The 24,750-nt window shown below is 41.9% G+C and overlaps 1 protein-coding gene across 5 annotated transcripts in view; it reads right to left on the bottom strand.

The window, feature by feature from the left end:
* The window catches only part of ARHGAP27 (Rho GTPase activating protein 27), a 115,858-nt gene that overhangs the window by 13,118 nt on the left and 77,990 nt on the right, over positions 1–24,750 (bottom strand). For all 5 annotated transcript variants that reach the window (XM_040435005.1, XM_040435006.1, XM_040435008.1 and 2 more), the window contains 7 exons: positions 18,022–18,089; positions 17,230–17,317; positions 15,280–15,381; positions 2,267–2,374; positions 1,490–1,583; positions 289–390; positions 111–209 (listed from right to left, as the gene is read on the bottom strand). In XM_040435005.1, the coding sequence (XP_040290939.1) occupies positions 111–209; positions 289–390; positions 1,490–1,583; positions 2,267–2,374; positions 15,280–15,381; positions 17,230–17,317; positions 18,022–18,089 (661 nt within the window). The remainder of the gene's footprint in view (positions 1–110; positions 210–288; positions 391–1,489; positions 1,584–2,266; positions 2,375–15,279; positions 15,382–17,229; positions 17,318–18,021; positions 18,090–24,750) is intronic.

The raw sequence follows: 24,750 nt of genomic DNA, 5'->3' as shown, positions 1-24,750 counted from the left end.
GACATAGACCTTCATGCCTCCTTGTGAGGTGAGGGAAAGACATAATCTTGAGACACATATTAGCACAGTCTGCAGCCACGGTCAGGGGGTGGCAAGGATAGTGGACTTACCTCGTTTCTCTACCACTTCAATTAAGTGGCTGACATATTCAGGCACATCCCTCTTTTCCCGTTCACACAGCTGATGCAGATGACAGCCAAAGACCTGGTCTGTAGAGAAACAATGAACATGTCAGTGCACCAGGCACTTGGGCTGGGGATGTGGATGTCAGGACACAGCTCTCCTTACCGCGTATGTAACCTTTGTCTCGCAGGTACTGTAACGTTGGCCTTCTCTGCAGTAACTTCCTTAGCTTGGCCCTCACATTGCGGTCACTGTCTGAGTTTTGTCCTGTAGATAGACAACGTCAGACACTTTGCTCCCTAAAAGACGTTCAGTATGAGATTGTCATCATTCTCACAGATCTCCACTATGAATGAAGCGGCTCAGGGGGCCATTACCAGGGCCATTACATGTGCATGGCCTGAAATCTGCTTTATGAGTAGGAATGATGACAATACAATAAAAGGGCAAGCAAGAATCCCATAGAACATGGCAAGGAGGTCAACTAAGAAAAAGGCTCCCCCCATCAAGACTCTGAGTCTGCTGTCCTCTCAGCTAATGCTTTGATTGGATGGCATCTTACTACTTCCGACACCCACTGACCACAGTGTCTATTATGGCAGACACTGACAATTGTTGACAGGTAAACACAGAGAAGGTGATAGGTGATTCTATAATTAAAGGGGTTGGCCACTTTCTAGTTACTTGTGACCTATGTGTTTGTAAGATGATTATATTGCACTTACTAATATAGTCTTTGTTAAAATTTTGCACAATTTTCTATATTTCATTAGGTATGCCCCCTTGTTTGCTAAGTCTTTTGTGCTGTCCACATATAGGTACTGTCCATAAAATGGCCGCTGATGGAGGGTCATGTGACCAGACAAATCATCTCCGTGTGATGTCTCTTGCATTCCAGCACATTGCACCTCCACAAAACTCCCAACCGTGCAAGTGCAGATGACAGGTGCAGCATATTTGAAAACAGGAGACATCACATGGAGGTGATCTGCCTGGTCACATGACCCTCTATAAGCAGCCATCTTATGGACAGGACCTCTGTGTGAACAGCACAAAAAACTTTGCAAACAAGGGGGCATATAGAAAATGGTGCAGAATTTCAACAAAGGCTATGTTAGTAAATGTCTTATAAATCATCTTACAAACAAATAGGTCAACAGTAACCAGAAAGTGGCCATCCTCTTTAAGTCACTTTAACCTACTGACATACATACCTTGCTGCCATCTTTCTGTCATACTACTATCTGAAGCAACCTTATTCAGCCCCATTCAGATGAAAATATTTGGGTTCAGAAAGGCCAGGAGAGAATTTGAATGAATTGTGTTACCTTATCTAGAACGTCTGTTGCCCTCACCCCTTTCTTACCAGAATTCTTCTTCTCATCTTTCATTCCTAACTTCTCGGTTGACCCAAATTCACTCAGTGACTCGTTCTCATTCTCTGAGGTGTAATCTGAGGACTAGAAAAAAGTTACTGATTCATGGGGAAAAATTCTGGATGATATCAATTCAGCAGGCAGTTACCTCATCCAGTGTCCAGTTCCTGATGCAGCACAAGAGGATGGGAGGTCATGAACACAGATCTAGATTCAGCAGCATCAGACGTATGACCCTTATATTAGGCTGCCTTAAAAACATCCACATAGCAATTCAAGCGCTCTCTAACTGAGCCAGGGTTGCATAAGGGGCAAAAGTTTAAAGGGGATATGCAGGCTTATTAACAGATTAAAGGCAAAGTTCCCATTGTGGCATCTAACTCCTCTAACTCATGACTTCATGAGCAACCTGCCCTAAGATGTGCTCTATTTTATGATAAGAAACTAAATTCATAGGGTGGAGAAGGACACTATAATGCTATCCTAATATTCATAAGCTGCAATAACCCTATATTGGCAACTCTGGGCACAAGGTAAAAACCTCTCTGGTGATGGAGAACTGGCCAGTCAATCATTAACACTATTCAAAACAATCCCATTCATTAATTCGAATGCATTAAAGTCATTTGTACTACAGAAATTGGAGCAGGATAAATGGGCACAGGCCAGTCACAACATATCGTGATGACATCATGATACCTAATGCAGCCCATGTTAGGAACCCCCAGCCCTTGTCAGTCCCATGGAGGCAGTGGCAGAATGCTTACTATGTGCATGTTCCTGCCAATGCTCTTGCTTATTGATGCAAACCAATCTTTGGTGATGGCCTCAGAGTCGTGATGAATTAGATACTCGCAACCATCGCGTGTTCTCAGCTGTAAAATCAGAAATACCACATTAGGTCAAAGACGACATCCACATACAACATATGTCATAAAGGGTAGGGAACAGTGTAGCCCTGTACTCCACCCGCACCACTGTCCCTACCTACTTGCAAGATCCAACCTAAATGGCAGCCTCCAACTTGGCGACAGTCCCTGACTTAATTAAGTGCAGGGGCCTAAAAGTAATGGGGTAAAAGAGTAGTCAGACAGAAAGAGGTCAAAACCAGGCAGGCAAAACCAGTACTGGATCATAATAAAAAAGTTAAGTCAAATACACAACAGAGTGAAAACCAGGATATAAAGTCAGCAGGCAAGGCAAGGTCTAGAAATTTCTGGACAGTCCGTAAAAATAAGTGAGTCCATGAAAAAAAATAGATGTGTCTGTGATTTTTTTTTGTTGGTAGCTCTAAGAACTTTACAGATCGCAGTAAATTCTGTAATGAGTTCTAGTCAGTATATTAAGCTATAGAGATGTATGACTTACAATCTTTATCATTCACTATTGTCTTCCAATTTGTCTGTAAAAAATGTTGGCTGTCTGTGATTTTAGTATATGTTATCCGAAAAAAATCTGGTTGGCAACCCTGGTCACTAACAAGCAGAGTCTAATACCAATATCAAGCAAGGTCAAATAACAAGCAGAGTCAAATACCAGGAGATCACATCAGAGGCAAAATCAGAATACAGTGGCAAAGTCAGGACATAGAACACATAGGGGAATATCTACCGTAGTCTATAGGACACCCAGGATATAAGCAGGCCATATAGGACATCCGGGGGAATATACAGCGTATACAACACATGAAGGAATATGCAGGGTATAGGACACAGGGGAAGACTATAAAATTTATAGGCCACACAAAGAAATATACAGAGTATAGCAGACATGGTATTGGAGACATGAGGGGAATATACTGGGTATAGGACACATGGGAGCAATATACCGGGTATAGGACACATGAGGGGAATATACAGGGTATAAGACACATAGTGGAAATAGTCAGGACAAAGCACCACAAACGACCCTGGTGTACTTTATTTTTTGTTTAATTGAGTTGTTTGAAGTGATGAAGTAACAGTGACCTTTGGGAAAGTTTCTAATGCCAGTAACCAAATTTCTTCAGTAAACCACTGAAGTACCCTATAACACATTGCATATAACTAATTAAAAAGTAGTTTTTTTCTTATACCCCCCTTTTTTGTTTCATTTTTGTTAATAATTGTCTTTAAGAGTACAGAACATAAAACAGGCATGTTTAAAATGTTGCATGTGATACAGAACACGTGATAGAACATATAGTAAAGTAGAAGTTACTTTATCATAATAACAAATAATCCAGGAAAAGCCAATAACAGAGCCAACCCATCTAAGATGAAGGTCAGCTGGGTGGTGCACACGTCATCCAATGACCATTCCGGCTATGACAACAAGTCAAAGAGATCACATCAACAGAGGGTCCACAGCTTCCTGGTGCAAGGACAGTCTCTCAGCATCCAACTAATAGAGATTATTCTTTTTTGGATTGCAGCAGATTACAGCCAGATAAAAACTATGCGTTTTGGAGATAACACTTCCCCTTCTTCAGGTTAAACAGTAATGCAGCAAATCAATAAGAGAATGAGAAGATGAGAGTAGAAGAGTAAGAGGGTTAAGGCAAAACATATAAATGTAGAGAGAAGAAAGGAGAAGATATAGGATAGAGGGAAGGAGGAAAAAAGGGGTGGGGGACCCACCAGGCACAGAGGGTATGGGTTTAAGTACCGCTGCAGGAAAAAGTGGACTGGACTTATAAGTCATCCAAGGCAGCCACAGTCGTTCCACTTGGTATGATCAATCATGGTCTACTGCCATAAGGGACTCCATGCAATGTATGTTGTTTACTTTAATGAACTAATCCTTAATCAAAGGAGTATCTGAAGACTTCCATAACCTCAGTATTACCATTTGGGCTGTTGAAAGGAAATTACTAGGAGACCCTTTTTGCAAGCAGAGATTCAACCTAGAAAAAGATAGATGTGCTACTTGTGGTGAAGGAACTAGCTTGGAGACATTTTGAAGTAAATATCAAATACTGCTTGCCAGAAAGGCTGTATAGCAGAGTAGGACCACCAAATGTGGAACAGCATGCCTACCTCAGAATTACATCACCAGTACAATTCTGATACTTCTGGGTAGCATTTGTGGAGGAAATCAGGGCAGTTATACCATCTAGAGGAGATTTTTTGACTTGTGCTTAGCAGGCCACTGGCATTTTGTGAGCAAGAATAACAATCTTTTGCCAATCTGTGGCAGAGTTATCCCCAGTTCATGTTCCCAGCTATTCACAAAGATAAGTGATGGGAGAAATTTGGCCTGGATATTTCCATAAAGCATGGATATTATGTGAGAGGGAGCGGTAGTTTGGAGCGAAATAGTTTTAAAGTGCATGCGAGAGACAGATGCCATCCATGTTGGAAACTCAGTTCTAATAAAGTTACACGATTGTGCATATTCCAGCCAGGAAATAGTCCTTCCCAGACAAGCAATTCAAATGTGGGTAGATCCAACCCAGTAGTCATGACCTGCACCAACCTGATGGACTCAGTAGTGTTTCAGGAAAGGAAAGTGGTTTTGTTCATTGCTGGGTGAAAGGTAGTGTTGTCAAATTCTGGGGTCATCTCTCCTGGTCTATGGCATAGGTTTTTCTTGGTCATTAGCTGATTCCATAAGATAATAAGTTGATGAGTCAGGATGGGGAGGGAAGAGTGAGGGGGCCTATGGTCCGGCAATATCCACGGGAGAGAAGTTAAAGATATAGAGGACATAGCCCTCCCAAGCACCCATTACTTGTGAGCACCATTGTGGATCCAATCCACTAGTCACAATAACAAAACAGAGTGATGGTAGGTGGAAAAGTCAGGTAGGCCTGATTCACTATATGCTTTTGGATGAGTTAAGACATTTCCCCATAAAAATTTACTAATAGAAATTTGAAAGCTTTTAAGAACTGGGAGTGTTTGAAAGAAGTAAAGAAGTGGGGGCAAGTTATCCATTTTAACTGCATTGATACGTCCAAACCAGAAGAGTTGTGAGCAATTATTAAGCTGCAAGTCATGCAGAATACACTGTAGAAGGGCAGGGAAATTTAGATGATAAGGTTCTGAAAAATCCCTTGGTGTAACAGGCAGTGGGGGTTGCCAAGAAACCAGTTAGACTTTTTGCCCATCCCTAAAAGCATTATCCTGGCAGTCGCCAGGTTTTCACCTTTTAACCCCCATACAGGGATCCTGACTTTGCTGCAGGGAAACCACTAGGCTGCTCCCTGTTGGGATAGTCCCATTCTAGTTGGCAGAGGTCAGAGACACTGGTGCAAAGCATCAAGGGTTCAAGCAATATTCATAGTCAAGTAATGGGCCATGGTCAGGACAGATGGAGTTTGTGCGTATACAAGAGACTAGTCTGAGGTCAGGGCAAGTGCCAATGGATAAATACAAGAAACATGCTAAGGTGAAGACAGGCAGCAGGGGATCAGAGATGGTAACACAGGCAGATGCATGGTAGACAGGCAGAAAATCACACCTTCACTGGTAACTAGCAAACTAGAAACCTAAAGCTCAGGCACCCTCCGCTAAGGGACAGTGCCTTAAATATCCATAAGTAACCTGTGATTGGATGGGGAAAATAAAGAGTGCAAGTGTGCTGGCCTTTTAAGACCCATGGAGCACATGCCTGAAAGCAGAAGACCTGAGAGGAAAGTGCATGCCGCGGCCTGCAAAATAGGTGTGGGGCAGTAGCAGGCACATGGAATGCTGACAGCTGGACCCACTGCAGGTGGCAGAGGAGAGTAGGCAGGTCCAGACCCCCGGTAAATCAGACTGGAAAGCAAAGTAAGTGATGCGCCACCCGTGCCCACTCAGAGAAGCAGGGCAGCAGCAGGAATGGGCCCCTATTGTAACAGTAGGAATTTGTACTCTAAGGTATTTAATAGATTTAGGTTGCCATCGAAAAGAAAAGTTATCTGATAAATGAGACTAATTCTTGGGGCCAATATGCCCTTTTTAAACGTAGGCATTGGCAGTAAATTCAGTATATTCAGAATATATTTATTACGTAACTTACTTGAAGACGGGGTCTGTCCAACCCTGAAACGCATTGCCTTGTCACCAAATAAACTATCTATACAGCATCCCTTTGGAGTGCTCTCTCTCTGGCAGCGCTGTTACATTACCCCTATCTTTTCTGTATTACTAAGTCACCGGGATCATCTGGAATGGGATAGCGTGCAGCAGCCAGCCCAGCTCCCTCCTAGCACTACAGGCTGTTGTGCTCTTTGTGCAACAGCATCAGGTAAGAGCCTCTCTATACTAGGAGGCATCTTTTACTACGGTCTTACGCACTCTACTCTTCCTCTCCTTAGTATTGCAATATATTCAGAATGTTAGTGTACAGGTTTAGGTGTTTTCTTATCATAAACACCAATCATTAAAAAAAAATGATGAACTAAAAAAAGTTAGCTTTACACAGACATGGCTATATTACTTGGAAATGATATTTTTAAGCCATTTGAAGACCGTGCCAGTGCTTAGAAAGACAGATGGCGGCTGATGGAGGGTCATGTGGCCAGGCAAATCACTGAGTTTCATCCATTCATATACACTACACCTGCCATCTGCACCTTGTACTGTTGGGAGTTTAATTCAAGTGCAGTGCGTTAGAATGAGGGAGGCTGACTGATGTGTCTGGTCTATCAGCGGCTATTCTCTGCATGGACAGTACAGAAGATTTGTCCAACAAGCAGACATTGATTATGAAAGATAGCAAACAGCGCAGAATATCAACAAAGTAACTTAAGTGTCATATAGTCATTTTACATACACATTGGTCAACAGTAGCCAGACAGTGGCCAACCCCTTTAACCCGTAGAGGACCCATGTACATGTAGGGTGCTGGTGGACGTCACTTAAGGACCAGCGTCGTACATGAACGGCAGGCTGATCGGGCGGGTGCAGGAGCTGCATCCTCCCGATCAGCGGCAAAGACCCGGCAGTCACTGACAGCCGGGCCCCTGCTGCATATGCCGGCATCGGTGAAAACACAGATGCCGGCCTATTAACCCCTTGTATGCCGCAGTCAAAACTGACCGCGGCATGCAGAAGGTTTGCGGAGGGTATGGGTGCCCTCCATATCTCCGTCGGGTCCCCCCGCTGCAGTGGCAGGGACCCGATGGCAGAGAAGGCAAGCCCGATGCCTTCCATAGGCATCGGAGCTTGCCTTCTACAGAAGTCTGTGAGATCTAGCCCTTAGGCTAAAACAATCATTTTTTTGTCACCTTACATCACAAAAAGTGCAACACCAAGCGATCAAAAAGGCGTATGCCCCCCAAAATAGTACCAATCAAACCGTCACCTCATCCCACAAAAAATTAGCCCCTACATAAAACAATCGGCCAAAAAATAAAAATAAATATGGAAGTCACTAAAAAATTGCTTTTTTTTTTTTACGGTGTTCACCTGAGGGGTTAGGTCATGTGATATTTTTATACAGCAGGTTGTTACAGATGTGGCAATACCTAATATGTATACTTTTTTCATTTATTTAAGCTTTACACAATAAATGCATTTTTGAAACAAAAAAAATCATGTTTTAGTGTCTCCATATTCTGAGCCATAGTTTTTTTGGGCGATTGTATTAGGTAGGGTCTTATTTTTTGTGGGATGAGATAAAGGTTTGATTGGTACTATTTTGTGGTGCGTATGACTTTTTGATTGCTTGGTATTACACGTTTTGTGATGTAAGAAAAAAATATGGCTTTTTTTTTACGGTGTTTACCTGAGGGGTTAGATCGTGTTATATTTTAATAGACCTGGTTGTTACGGACAATGCGATACCTAATATGTCTACTTTTTTATTTTTTAGACTTTTAAACCAAAAATCATGTTTTGTCACCTTACATCACAAAAAGTGTAACACCAAGCGATCAAAAAGTAATATGCACCCTAAAATAGTACCAATCAAACCGCTATCTCATCCCGCAAAAAAATTACTCTAAAAATAAAAATAAATATGGCTTTCAGAATATGGAGACACTAAAAAATATTTAGTATTGTCGCGTCAGTAACAACCTGCACTATAAAAATTGCACATGATCTAACCTGTCAGATGAACATTGTAAAAAAACAAAAAATAAAAAGGGTGCCAAATAGCTATTTTTTTTACCTTACCTCACAAAATGTGTAATATAGAGCAACCAAAAATCATATGTGCCCTAAAATAGTACCAACAGAACTGCCACCTTATCCCGTAGTTTCCAAAATGGGGTCACTTTTTTGAAGTTTCTATTCTAGGGGTGCATCAGGGGGTCTTCAAATGTGACATGGCACTTAAAATTATCCCAGTGAAATCTGCCCTCCAAAAACCACATGGCACTCCTATCCTTCTGCGCCCTGCCATGTGCCCATACAGCAGTTTACGATCACAAATGGGGTATTTCTGTAAATTACAGAATCAGAGTAATAAATATTGAGTTTTGTTTGGCTGTTAACCCTTGCTTTGTTAATGGAAAAAAATGGATTAAAATGGAAAATCTGACAAAAAATTCTAAAATGTCATCTAAGTTTGTAAAATCTGTTTTGAATACCTTAAGGGGTGTAGTTTCTAAAATGGGGCCATTTATGGGTGGTTTCTATTATTTAAGCCCCACAAAGTGACTTCAGACCAGAACTGGTCCTTAAAAATTGGGTTTTATAAATTTTCTTAACAATTTTAAGATTTGCTTCTAAACTTCTAAGCCTTTTAACGTCCCCAAAAAAGAAAATGTAATTTACAAAATGATCCAAACATAAGGTAGACATATGGGAAAAGTAAAGTAATAACTATTTTAGGAGGTATTACTATCTTTTTTTTTAAAACAGAGACATTTTGAAAATGTTGAATTTTTCCAAATTCTTGGTCAATTTTGTATTTATTTATTTATTTTTAATCTCAGAATGGCTTGGATAAGTAAAATCGTTTCACCACATAAAGTGACACATGTCAGATTTGCAAAAAATGGCCTGGTCCCCAAGGTGAAAAATGGCAGGGTCCTGAAGGGGTTAAGTTTTACGTGGTCAGCTTGTAAACAATACATGACATAGGACTCGCAAATAAACAAGCTATAGTACACATGGGAGGAGTATACAGGGTATTAACAATACGGAGGAATGTGGAATAGTATGCATGGGAATAGGACAGAGGGGGAATATACAGGATATATGACACACAGGGGAATATACATAGTATAGGACCCATGTGGAAAATCCAGATTATATGACAGAGGGGGAATATGCAGAGTATAGGACACATGGGAGGAATATACAGAGTATAGGACACATGGAAAGAATATACAAGGTATAGGACACATGGGAGGAATATACTGGGTATAGGACACATGGGAGGAATATACAAGGTATAGAACACATGAGAAATATATACAGTATAGAACATATGGGAGGAATATACAGGTTATAGGACACATGGGAGGAATATACAGGCTACAGGACAAATAGAATAAATATACAGGGTATAGGACACATGGGAGAAATAGACAGGGTATATGACACATGAGAAACATACAGAGTATAAGACCCATGAGAAATATACAGAGTATAGGACACATGAGAAATATATACAGTATAGAACACATGGGAGGAATATACAGGGTATAGGACACATGGGAGGAATATACAGGGTATAGGACACATGGGAGGAATATACAGGGTTTAGGACACATGAGAGGAATATACAGGGTATAGAACACATGGGAGGAATTTACAGGGTATAGGACACATGGGAGGAATATACAGGGTATAGGACACATGGGAGGAATATACAGGGTATAGGACACATGGGAGGAATATACTGGGTATAAGACACATGGGAGGAATATACAGGGTATAGGACAGATGGGAGGAATATACAGGGTATAGGACAGATGGGAGGAATGTACAGGGTATAGGACACATGGGAGGAATGTACAGGGTACAGGACACATGGGAGGAATATACAGGGTATAGGACACATGGGAGGAATAAACAGGGTATAGGACACATAGAAGTAATATACGGAGTATAGGACACATGGGAGGAATACACAGGGTATAGGACACATGGGAGGAATATACAGGGTATAGGACACATGGGAGGAATATACAGGGTATAGGACACATAGAAGTAATATACGGAGTATAGGACACATGGGAGGAATACACAGGGTATGGGAGGAATATACAGGGTATAGGACACATAGGAGTAATATACGGAGTATAGGACACATGGGAGGAATACACAGGGTATAGGAGATATAAGAAATATACTATATAGAGTGCATGGGAGAATATATAGATTATAGGCTGAATGGGAGAATTTAAAGGGAATAGAACACAGGGGGGATAGACAGGTAATAGCACACATGGGAGGAATATACAGGGTATAGGACAGATGGGAGGAATATACAGGGTATAGGACAGATGGGAGGAATGCACAGGGTATAGGACACATGGGAGGAATGTACAGGGTACAGGACACATGGGAGGAATATACAGGGTATAGGACACATGGGAGGAATATACAGGGTATAGGACACATAGAAGTAATATACAGGGTATAGGACACATGGGAGAAATAGACAGGGTATATGACACATGAGAAACATACAGAGTATAAGACCCATGAGAAATATACAGAGTATAGGACACATGAGAAATATATACAGTATAGAACACATGGGAGGAATATACAGGTTATAGGACACATGGGAGGAATATACAGGCTACAGGACAAATAGAATAAATATACAGGGTATAGGACACATGGGAGAAATAGACAGGGTATATGACACATGAGAAACATACAGAGTATAAGACCCATGAGAAATATACAGAGTATAGGACACATGAGAAATATATACAGTATAGAACACATGGGAGGAATATACAGGGTATAGGACACATGGGAGGAATATACAGGGTATAGGACACATGGGAGGAATATACAGGGTTTAGGACACATGAGAGGAATATACAGGGTATAGAACACATGGGAGGAATTTACAGGGTATAGGACACATGGGAGGAATATACAGGGTATAGGACACATGGGAGGAATATACAGGGTATAGGACACATGGGAGGAATATACTGGGTATAAGACACATGGGAGGAATATACAGGGTATAGGACAGATGGGAGGAATATACAGGGTATAGGACAGATGGGAGGAATGTACAGGGTATAGGACACATGGGAGGAATGTACAGGGTACAGGACACATGGGAGGAATATACAGGGTATAGGACACATGGGAGGAATAAACAGGGTATAGGACACATAGAAGTAATATACGGAGTATAGGACACATGGGAGGAATACACAGGGTATAGGACACATGGGAGGAATATACAGGGTATAGGACACATGGGAGGAATATACAGGGTATAGGACACATAGAAGTAATATACGGAGTATAGGACACATGGGAGGAATACACAGGGTATAGGACACATGGGAGGAATATACTGGGTATAGGACACATGGGAGGAATATACAGGGTATAGGACACATAGGAGTAATATACGGAGTATAGGACACATGGGAGGAATACACAGGGTATAGGAGATATAAGAAATATACTATATAGAGTGCATGGGAGAATATATAGATTATAGGCTGAATGGGAGAATTTAAAGGGAATAGAACACAGGGGGGATAGACAGGTAATAGCACACATGGGAGGAATATACAGGGTATAGGACAGATGGGAGGAATATACAGGGTATAGGACAGATGGGAGGAATGTACAGGGTATAGGACACATGGGAGGAATGTACAGGGTACAGGACACATGGGAGGAATATACAGGGTATAGGACACATGGGAGGAATATACAGGGTATAGGACACATAGAAGTAATATACGGAGTATAGGACACATGGGAGGAATACACAGGGTATAGGACACATGGGAGGAATATACTGGGTATAGGACACATGGGAGGAATATACAGGGTATAGGACACATAGGAGTAATATACGGAGTATAGGACACATGGGAGGAATACACAGGGTATAGGACACATGGGAGGAATATACAGGGTATAGGACACATGGGAGGAATATACAGGGTATAGGACACATGGGAGGAATATACTGGGTATAAGACACATGGGAGGAATATACAGGGTATAGGACAGATGGGAGGAATATACAGGGTATAGGACAGATGGGAGGAATATACAGGGTATAGGACACATGGGAGGAATGTACAGGGTACAGGACACATGGGAGGAATATACAGGGTATAGGACACATGGGAGGAATAAACAGGGTATAGGACACATAGAAGTAATATACGGAGTATAGGACACATGGGAGGAATACACAGGGTATAGGACACATGGGAGGAATATACAGGGTATAGGACACATGGGAGGAATATACAGGGTATAGGACACATAGAAGTAATATACGGAGTATAGGACACATGGGAGGAATACACAGGGTATAGGACACATGGGAGGAATATACTGGGTATAGGACACATGGGAGGAATATACAGGGTATAGGACACATAGGAGTAATATACGGAGTATAGGACACATGGGAGGAATACACAGGGTATAGGAGATATAAGAAATATACTATATAGAGTGCATGGGAGAATATATAGATTATAGGCTGAATGGGAGAATTTAAAGGGAATAGAACACAGGGGGGATAGACAGGTAATAGCACACATGGGAGGAATATACAGGGTATAGGACAGATGGGAGGAATATACAGGGTATAGGACAGATGGGAGGAATGTACAGGGTATAGGACACATGGGAGGAATGTACAGGGTACAGGACACATGGGAGGAATATACAGGGTATAGGACACATGGGAGGAATATACAGGGTATAGGACACATAGAAGTAATATACAGGGTATAGGACACATGGGAGAAATAGACAGGGTATATGACACATGAGAAACATACAGAGTATAAGACCCATGAGAAATATACAGAGTATAGGACACATGAGAAATATATACAGTATAGAACACATGGGAGGAATATACAGGTTATAGGACACATGGGAGGAATATACAGGCTACAGGACAAATAGAATAAATATACAGGGTATAGGACACATGGGAGAAATAGACAGGGTATATGACACATGAGAAACATACAGAGTATAAGACCCATGAGAAATATACAGAGTATAGGACACATGAGAAATATATACAGTATAGAACACATGGGAGGAATATACAGGGTATAGGACACATGGGAGGAATATACAGGGTATAGGACACATGGGAGGAATATACAGGGTTTAGGACACATGAGAGGAATATACAGGGTATAGAACACATGGGAGGAATTTACAGGGTATAGGACACATGGGAGGAATATACAGGGTATAGGACACATGGGAGGAATATACAGGGTATAGGACACATGGGAGGAATATACAGGGTATAAGACACATGGGAGGAATATACAGGGTATAGGACAGATGGGAGGAATATACAGGGTATAGGACAGATGGGAGGAATGTACAGGGTATAGGACACATGGGAGGAATGTACAGGGTACAGGACACATGGGAGGAATATACAGGGTATAGGACACATGGGAGGAATAAACAGGGTATAGGACACATAGAAGTAATATACGGAGTATAGGACACATGGGAGGAATACACAGGGTATAGGACACATGGGAGGAATATACAGGGTATAGGACACATGGGAGGAATATACAGGGTATAGGACACATAGAAGTAATATACGGAGTATAGGACACATGGGAGGAATACACAGGGTATAGGACACATGGGAGGAATATACTGGGTATAGGACACATGGGAGGAATATACAGGGTATAGGACACATAGGAGTAATATACGGAGTATAGGACACATGGGAGGAATACACAGGGTATAGGAGATATAAGAAATATACTATATAGAGTGCATGGGAGAATATATAGATTATAGGCTGAATGGGAGAATTTAAAGGGAATAGAACACAGGGGGGATAGACAGGTAATAGCACACATGGGAGGAATATACAGGGTATAGGACAGATGGGAGGAATATACAGGGTATAGGACAGATGGGAGGAATGTACAGGGTATAGGACACATGGGAGGAATGTACAGGGTACAGGACACATGGGAGGAATATACAGGGTATAGGACACATGGGAGGAATATACAGGGTATAGGACACATAGAAGTAATATACGGAGTATAGGACACATGGGAGGAATACACAGGGTATAGGACACATGGGAGGAATATACTGGGTATAGGACACATGGGAGGAATATACAGGGTATAGGACACATAGGAGTAATATACGGAGTATAGGACACATGGGAGGAATACACAGGGTATAGGACACATGGGAGGAATATACAGGGTATAGGACACATGGGAGGAATATACAGGGTATAGGACACATAGAAGTAATATACGGAGTATAGGACACATGGGAGGAATACACAGGGTATAGGACACATGGGAGGAATATACTGGGTATAGGACACATGGGAGGAATATACAGGGTATAGGACACATAGGAGTGATATACGGAGTATAGGACACATGGGAGGAATACACAGGGTATAGGAGATATAAGAAATATACTATATAGAGTGCATGGGAGAATATATAGATTATAGGCTGAATGGGAGAATTTAAAGGGAATAGAACACAGGGGGGATAGACAGGTAATAGCACACATGGGAGGAACATACAGGGTATAGGACACATGAGAGGAACACACAGGGGGATATACAGAATATAGGACACACAGGGGAATATACAGAGTACAAGACACAGAAGTATTACACAGGGTATAGGATGCAAATGGAGGTTTATGGCACTCACTTCCATGACGTGTTTCTTGCTAGACTTTTCCTTGGCGGCCCATCTGAGTGACGCTCCCTGTAGCCTAACCGTGTACTCTGGAACAGTGAACTGGGATTGCTTCTGAAGTGTGAGAAAACAACAGAAAACCATATAAAGAGTCAAGAAGTGTGGTGAGACTGGGTACCCATATAACAGACATGTGTTCTATATATCAGCATCTGTTCAATATATCACCCCCATGTAATATACATCCCTAGTATAAATCTATATAACTGTATTATAATCCACATCCCTCCATATAATCTATATAACAATTCTATAACCTACATCTCCCAACATAACTACATCACCAGTTATCATCTACATTGCCCCAACATAATCGACATCACTTTTCTATTTTCCACATCTCCTCGATATAACGCTAATATACACCTGCACCATATAAACTACTTTGTCTCTTTAGATTCTACATTGCACCTCTATCATCTACATTTTCCCACATATACTGTAACTCACCTATAATCTATTTATCCTTCTATAAACTACATCTTCACCATATAATCCATATCACCTATCTGTAATCCACATCTCACCCATATACAGTAATGTACATCTCACCTATATTATCCCCACTTTCTGTGTTTAACTACATCACACTTTCTACTCTACATCACTCCACTATAATCTTCATCTTTCCCATATAATTCACATCACTAGTGATTAGCGGCAGGGGCAATATTCGAATTTGCGATATTTTGTGAATATTTTGTAGAATATTCGTCATATATTCGCAATTCGCTATTGTTTTCTTGAATGCAAAAATTGGCAATGTAATATTCACGTAAAGCGCGCGCAATACAGGCGTGGGTCACTTTTGCTACATTTTCCAAGCTGCTAGAAGTTTCCTGAGACTGGAGAAAACGGTTGGCATGGCAGAACATTAAAAATGGCTTTACATGCAGATAGAGTGCTCCAATATATTCGCGATTGCGCTAATCGGCAATTAATGATGCACATATTTTGGTGCAATACGTGAAACTTCACATTTTAGCAGGTCTGACTACATATTACTGATTGGTGCACTATGTATTGTTGTGACATCACAGCACTATGTCTGTAGCATGTATGTATGTATGGACAGCAGAGAAACAGTAATTCCTATCACACTACCTAACACCCTGCACTGGAACCTATCAGCTACACTATATCACTATCTAACCTACACTGACTCTCACTAACTATCTGTATTATATATATATACATATATATATATATATATATATATATATATAAGCTATCTAACTATCTATCTAATGTAATGAGTGAAAGCACAGAGCACAGCAATGACACTGCTCTCTCTCTCAGAACTTTAAAAAATTGTAGAAAATGGCTGCTGGGGAGTTTCTTATATAGTAAGGGGTAGGCATCTTTCCTATTGGTTGCTAGGGATGTTGCTAAGCTCAGACAAAGACATTGCAACCTTCTCATTGGCCCACAAGCAAGAAGCAGGGAGGGATCATGGGTTCAGATGAAAAAAAAATCTAGAATATTCGAAAATCCGAATATATATAACTATATTCTAAATATTCGGGAGTTCTCGAAGTGCCGATTTTCGCTATTCGAATATTCGCGCTCAACACTACACATCACACATTTACAAACCACGTCATGGCTTCTATTTACCGGTATTTCTACTCAGGCCTCACCAGTCAGAATATGGTAATGTTTGGGCCTCATCATTGGTTGTAATCCATTTTAAAATGTTTCAAAATTACCTCAAAAAGAGTCAATTCTGTTTTTATACCAGGTCCAAACCTAGAAAGGCCTGTGCAGCATATGAGCAGTTATGTAAAAATCAAAGACTCACATTGATCTACATCACCCCTTTATAATCACATTTCAGCCTTCTAATCCATGATATACCTACATCCCCATTTATAATCTAAATCACCATACTAATGACCTCACCTGGATGTTGGACGAGAGGTTTTTTAAGTCCTTGAAAAATGTCAATATTCCTCCTTCCAACACTGTCCAGGACGAGCTCCAGTTCTTCCTGCTCAAGAAAAGAAAATAGTCACTCAGATACGAGGTCATGTATGAAGTGACATAAGCATTACACTACCTCTCATGTACAACAGCAGCCTCCAGTTCTGCGCAGAACCCTTTTATATGTTACCACCCGCAAGAGCCACCCAGTGCCCTGACAACCTACTTCATGTATAGCCAACTGTTTGCTATAAAACATGGAGTTTTCTCATCTGCTGAGCTTTATTGGCTTTTTCTTCCAAACCATCTCTGCTGGGTGGTGGTGACAGTGGAGGCCAGGGTTGTGGTAATTTAAAGTCAACTACTAGTAGTGCAGCCCTGGTGTGATGGTGTGCCGTGGCAGAATGTGTGATAGCCAGTGCCACCAGAAAACCTCACCTCATTACCACCTTTTCTGGAGGCTACCACCAGTCTGCCGATTTCACAGACTTGGTCTCCTGAATGTCCTGCAGTAAAACCTCATCCAACATGGCTGTACCCCCAGTTATTTATTCTGCACCTGTCACCTACACAGGGGGAGCATCCTGCATGGCTGTACCCCGAGTAATTCATTCCACACATATCATCTACACATGGAGACCATCCAGGGCCGTACTCCCAGTGATTCATGTAGCACCTGTCACCTATCCAGCATGGCTGTGCCCCAATTATTAAATCATCAACTTTCACCTACACAAGCAGACGGTCCAGCTTTGCGCAGCCACCACTCACCTCAGCCTCCTCCCATTCTCAGAGATCTTGGCCTTGTGCAGAACTCCAGCTTTCTCTAGGCCTTTTTCCTACAATGATGAAGGAATACAAAAGTGATTAACAATCAGAAGCTACAAGATGTGGAAGCCACATCACACATAATTACTGCTCATCCAGCATATCAGAACACAGCAGAAAGGATAGCACAGGAAAGCCCTAGCTGCATCCTCCACCCCCAACATAGCTTCAATTATCAAAGAAATTTGGCACTCAAGACTTCACAAAGTTTTAGTTATTATCAAATACTGCTACTGTGTCCATGGCTCAGTGATAATACACTATATGGACAAAAGTATTGGGATACCTACACACCGGCAGTAGCTTTTATAGCATCCCATTCTATATCTATAGGCATTAATAAAGAGTAGGTTCTCCTTATGCAGCTAAAACAGATTTTGCAGTGTGTCTGCTGGAATTTTTGCCCATTCATCCAGAAGATTAGATGAATCAGACACCGATGTTGGACAAGAGCACCTGGCTCGCAATGTCTGTCTACTATATCCCAAAGTTGAGAACAGAGCCTTCCCCAAACTGTTTCCACCCTAATCGGTATACCAAGTACCAGATACTTAGAGTGTGGTCCTAATCAAATACACACCACTAAGCCACACCTCAACTCAATATTAGTAATACAGTCATGGCCGTAAATGTTGGCACCCCTGACATTTTTCAAGAAAATTAAGTATTTCTCACAGAAAAGTATTGCAGTAACACATGTTTTGCTATACACATGTTTATTCCCTTTGTGTCTATTGGGTAGGAAAAAAGGCAAATTGGACATAATGTCACACCAAACTCCAAAAATGGGCTGGACAAAATTATTGACACCCTCAACTTAATATTTGGTTGCACACCCTTTGGAAAAAATAACTGAAATCAGTCGCTTTCTTTAACCATCAATAAGATTATGACACCTCTCAACCGGAATTTTGGACCACTCTTCCTTAGCAAACTGCTCCAGGTCTCTTATTGGAAGGGCGCCTTTTCCCAACAGCAATTTTAAGATCTCTCCACAGGTGTTCAATGGGATTTATATCTGGACTCATTGCTGGCCACTTAAGAACTCTCCAGCGCTTTGTTGCCATCCATTTCTGGGTGCTTTTTGAAGTATGTTTGGGGTCATTGTCCTGCTGGAAGACCCAAGATCTCGCACACAAACCCAGGTTTCTGACACTGGGCTCTACAGGGCGACCCAAAATCCGTTGGTAATCCTCAGATTTCATGATTCCCTGCATACATTCAAGGCAATTCACTGTAGGTACTGTGTTCTTTTCTTTGTAGGCCTCATTCAGTTTTCGGTAAACAGTAGAATGATGTGCTTTACCAAAAAGCTCTATCTTGGTTTCATCTGTCCACAAGACGTTTTCCCAGAAGGATTTTGGCTTACTCAAGTTCATTTTTGCAAAATGTAGTCTTGCTTTTTTATGTCTCTGTGTCAGCAGTGGGGTTTTCCTGGGTCTCCTGCCATGGCTTTTCATTTCATTTAAATGTCGACGGATAGTTTGCGCTGACACTGATGCTCCCTGAGCCTGCAGGACAGCTTAAATATCTTTGGAACTTCTTTGGGACTGCTTATACACCATCTGGACTATCCTGCGTTGACACCTTTCATAAATTTTTCTCTTCCGTCCATGCCCAGGGAGATTAGCTACAGTGCCAACTTGATAATGTTGCACACTGTGCAGAAAAAAGGCAAATCTAGATCTCTGGAGATGGACTTGTAACCTTGAGATTGTTGCTATTTTTCCACAGTTTTGGTTCTCAAGTCCTCAGACAGTTCTCTTCTACTCTTTCTGTTGTCCATGCTTAGTGTGGCGCACCCAGACACTCAATGCAAAGACTAAGTGAACTTCTCTCCTTTTTATCTGCTTTCATGCGTGATTTTTATATTGCCCACACCTGTTACTTGCCCCAGGTGAGTTTAAAGGAGCATCACATGCTTGAAACAATCTTATTTATCCACAATTTTGAAAGGGTGCCAATAATTTTGTCCAGCGCATTTTTGGAGTTTGGTGTGACACTATGTCCAATTAGCTTTTTTTCCTCCTTTTTTGGTTTTGTTCCAATACACACAAAGGGAATAAACATGTGTATACCAAAACATGTGTTACTGCAATACTTTTTTGTAAGAAATACTTCATTTTCTTGAAAAATTTCAGGGGTGCCAACATTTACGGCCATGACTGTATATATCTTTATTAAAGTCTAAGTAAAACATACACTCACCTAAAGAATTATTAGGAACACCATACTAATACGGTGTTGGACCCCCTTTTGCCTTCAGAACTGCCTTAATTCTACGTGGCATTGATTCAACAAGGTGCTGATAGCATTCTTTAGAAATGTTGGCCCATATTGATAGGATAGCATCTTGCAGTTGATGGAGATTTGAGGGATGCACATCCAGGGCACGAAGCTCCCGTTCCACCACATCCCAAAGATGCTCTATTGGGTTGAGATCTGGTGACTGTGGGGGCCATTTTAGTACAGTGAACTCATTGTCATGTTCAAGAAACCAATTTGAAATGATTCGAGCTTTGTGACATGGTGCATTATCCTGCTAAAAGTAGCCATCAGAGGATGGGTACATGGTGGTCATGAAGGGATGGACATGGTCAGAAACACTGCTCAGGTAGCCCGTGGCATTTAAACGATGCCCAATTGGCACTAAGAGGCCTAAAGTGTGCCCATAAAACATTCCCCACACCATTACACCACCACCACCAGCCTGCACAGTGGTAACAAGGCATGATGGATACATGTTCTCATTCTGTTTACGCCAAATTCGGACTCTACCATTTGAATGTCTCAACAGAAATCGAGACTCATCAGACCAGGCAACATTTTTCCAGTCTTCAACAGTCCAATTTTGGTGAGCTCGTGCAAATTCTAGCCTCTTTTTCCTATTTGTAGTGGAGATGAGTGGTACCCGGTGGGGTCTTCTTCTGTTGTAGCCCATCCGCCTCAAGGTTGTGCATGTTGTGGCTTCACAAATGCTTTGCTGCATACCTCGGTTGTAACGAGTGTTTTTTTCAGTCAACGTTGCTCTTCTATCAGCTTGAATCAGTCGGCCCATTCTCCTCTGACCTCTAGCATCCACAAGGCATTTTTGCCCACAGGACTGCCGCATACTGGATGTTTTTCCCTTTTCACACCATTCTTTGTAAACCCTAGAAATGGTTGTGCGTGAAAATCCCAGTAACTGAGCAGATTGTGAAATACTCAGACCAGCCCGTCTGGCACCAACAACCATGCCACGCTCAAAATTGCTTAAATCACCTTTCTTTCCCATTCTGACATTCAGTTTGGAGTTCAGGAGATTGTCTTGACCAGGACCACACCCCTAAATGCATTGAAGCAACTGCCATGTGATTGGTTGACTAGATAATTGCATTAATGAGAAATAGAACAGGTGTTCCTAATAATTCTTTAGGTGAGTGTATATAGCAAAAAATTCACAATATAAATTTAATATAAAATGGATTTCATATGTGGCAACCAGGAGGTCATCACCAGCAACGCCGGTCAGTTTCAACAAATATGTAAAGAACATTTTTGACAAAAAGTGCCCAAATATTCTAAGTTGTCATCCTGTTCATAAGATCCTCATTAACACAGCCGCACAAGCCACTGACAATAGTGTGGTTGAGACCCACAGACAAGTAGAGACCCAAACACCTTCATACATAGATCTAGGCAGACAAACGTCCGTCCATCTTATCTGAACTCAGTGAGCTCTTTAGAATAAGCCATTCTTTCACATATGTCTGTAAACCATGGCTAGGGGCTGGATTTTATACACCAGTGGCAATGGGACTAAATGAAAACCCTGAATCCAGTGATGAAGAAGTCCTAATACTTTTATTAATGTATTGCAATATAATGTAATTCAGAGGATTCCAGCACTTCAAATATTTATTTCAACTGTGTCCTCTTCAGCGTTTACCTGCAAGTTGTCCCCTTGTAGTGGCAGTGCAGTGTAATTACAGCTTCCTCTCCTATATACTTTAAGGGGATGAACAGGTATAATTACATTGCACTGCTGATACAAGGGAGATGACATGCAGGCAAACACTGAAGAGGATGCAGAGCTCACATGAGCGCTGGGGCCCCTTCCAACACCCCACCAACCTGATACTTATGACCTATTCTGAGCACAGATCATCAATATCTGTAGTCTGGACAACCCCTTTATTAGCATACAGATAACTGCCCTGTCTTATGGTGTAGATATTACTATGAAACACATTTCCTATGTAGTTGCTCACCACTCCTGTTGTGCCTTTCTCTGTTATGCATGCAATTACAATTATATTTTTTAACATTTATTGTGTTTTACTTCATAAGTATTGAGGAAGGGTTGAGACGTATGCATATATATCCATGCATGCCTGCAAACACGTGCGGGCATGTATGGTATATGTGCATACATTAACCACAGCATCATGGGACGATGTGCGCAGATGTGCCCAGCATCTGCGCACGTCTGCCCATGGTGATCCCCAGGGGCTCATGGTGGCCCCTGTGGGAAATATGTGCCCCCTTAGTGTATATATCCTCTTGTAATGTAGGGGCCGTGCCCCCTTATAATGTAAGGGCTGTGGCCCCTTGTGTACATGTGTATACATATTAGGATGTATATACATGTATATAACTGTGCCCCTTATGCCCCCTGATGTGTATATATATATCTATGTCCCTTGTATTGTATACATGTGTATGGATGTGCCCCATGCATCCATACACATGTATATTATACAATATTCCCCCCCCCTCCATACACCTGAAACCAGATGCATCGGTGTGAATGTCCCCCAAGCATTCACACAGATGCAATCTGGTTGATTGCATCAGAATGACCGGACTAAGGTCCGGTCATCCTGATAACTACAAAGGATGAATACAGAATCTGAGCCCTTTGATATAATTGTCGCCAGCGCCGCTGGAGACAATTATACATGATAGAAGAAGGGGAGAAGCCTCCCCTCCTTCTATTATGCGCATTCCGGGAACGAAATTAACATCTCGCTGGCCGGAATGCAGAGTGCCACAGGCGGGAGATCAAAGGCTTCTCCCGCCTGTTGGTGTGAAGCGCGTCCCCGATGTGCGGGCCGGCGCAGTGACGTCATATCACTGCGCCGGCCCACGTGGATGATGGGCACGCGCGCGCCCCCTGGTGGGCAGCGCGGCGCGGGAGTGCGGGCCGCCGGGGATAAATATCCGGCGGCCCCGGCACTCAAGTAGTTAGGATCGGGGCCCCCACCTTGAGGAGAGTGCAATCGGCGCTCAGTACAGCGCGGCCCCCCCCCCCTCCTCCGGCTGAAGAGCCCGACCGGACGACCCCCCCATAGAGGAGGGAGCATCCTGCGCTCAGGCAGGTCGGGAACGCGATTGGCGCTCAGGGGGACGGAGCGGTCTCCCCCCTATTGGAGAGAATCACCCTGGATAACGAGCATAAACATTAAGTATCACCCCCTTATTTATTAACCCTTACACCCCTGAGTCTGTGCCCCTGATTTCCCTACCTCAGCAGCATTGCTGCTGTCCTTAACCCCTTCCCTGCCAGAACCCCAGCTCCCCTGCTGGTATTCTATCCCCTACTGCTCTAACCCTATCACCCCTGGTCCCTTGCCTGCCCATGATTTAACCCCTACATTTGTGTCCCTGATGTGCACCCTGGGCCCTGATTCACCCTGGGCCCTGATTAACCCTTGCCTACTGGGCACCCTGTTATCCCTATTACTGTGCCTTGTTTGTACCCCTGATCCTATGTCACTGGTTTACCCTTGTCCCTGATTGTATTGTGGTTTACTTACACCCCTGTAAGACTACCGCTAACCCTCGTCGTACCCCGTAGGGACAGTGAGTAGCCAGGCGGGTGGGCTGCTAATACATGTGTGAGTGTATTGTATAGATAGTTTGTGGGTGGAACTTGGGATTTTATAGTGTAGTCTAGTACTGTATATATAGTGCTGTAGTGTTAGTGTATTGCGTGCTTAAGTGTATTAGGTATTAATAAATACTGTTTTATTTATAACTATCTGTGTAATGTGTGGTTATTAGCGATAGTTAGTTTAGTAAGGCGCATGCAGCTAGCTTAGTGATTAGCGTAAGGCAAAGTAAAGGCAAAGTATTGTATTATTGTTATATAAAGGTATAAATGGGTGGAGTCATCAATAGATGGCTCCTTCCATTTATGAATATTAATTATTGATATTTGCATAAATATTGATGATTAATTATTCCCCCTTTACAATAAGCATCAACTTTATAGTCAGAAATTATTACCTAACATGGATTGTTTTCAGATACTCAAATAAATTCTTAGGCTTACATGAATATTATTTGTACACATACTGTATATATAAATATATGTACAAATACAGTTTCTACATTATCCCTAAAAAATAACAAAATAAAAATAATTAGGACTTTGTGAAGACTTGAAGCCAAATGTCTTCAAAATACTTCAGCTGTCCTACTGTCGAGGGGTATAGGACTATATTTGTCCACTTAAAGGGGTTGTGTCACTACAGTAAGTGGCATTTATCATGTAGAGCAAGTTAATACAAGCCGCTTACTAATGTATTGTGATTTTCCATATTGCCTCCTTTGCTGGCTGGATTCATTATTCCATAACATTATACACTGCTTGTTTCCATGGTTATGACCAACCTGCAATCCATCAGT

Source organism: Bufo bufo, chromosome 6 (genome assembly GCF_905171765.1).
Source record: "Bufo bufo chromosome 6, aBufBuf1.1, whole genome shotgun sequence".
NCBI classification, from domain to species: Eukaryota; Metazoa; Chordata; class Amphibia; order Anura; family Bufonidae; genus Bufo; species Bufo bufo.
The sequence above is the reverse complement of the archived record's forward strand: the minus strand, read 5'-3'. Positions and strand labels throughout refer to the sequence as shown.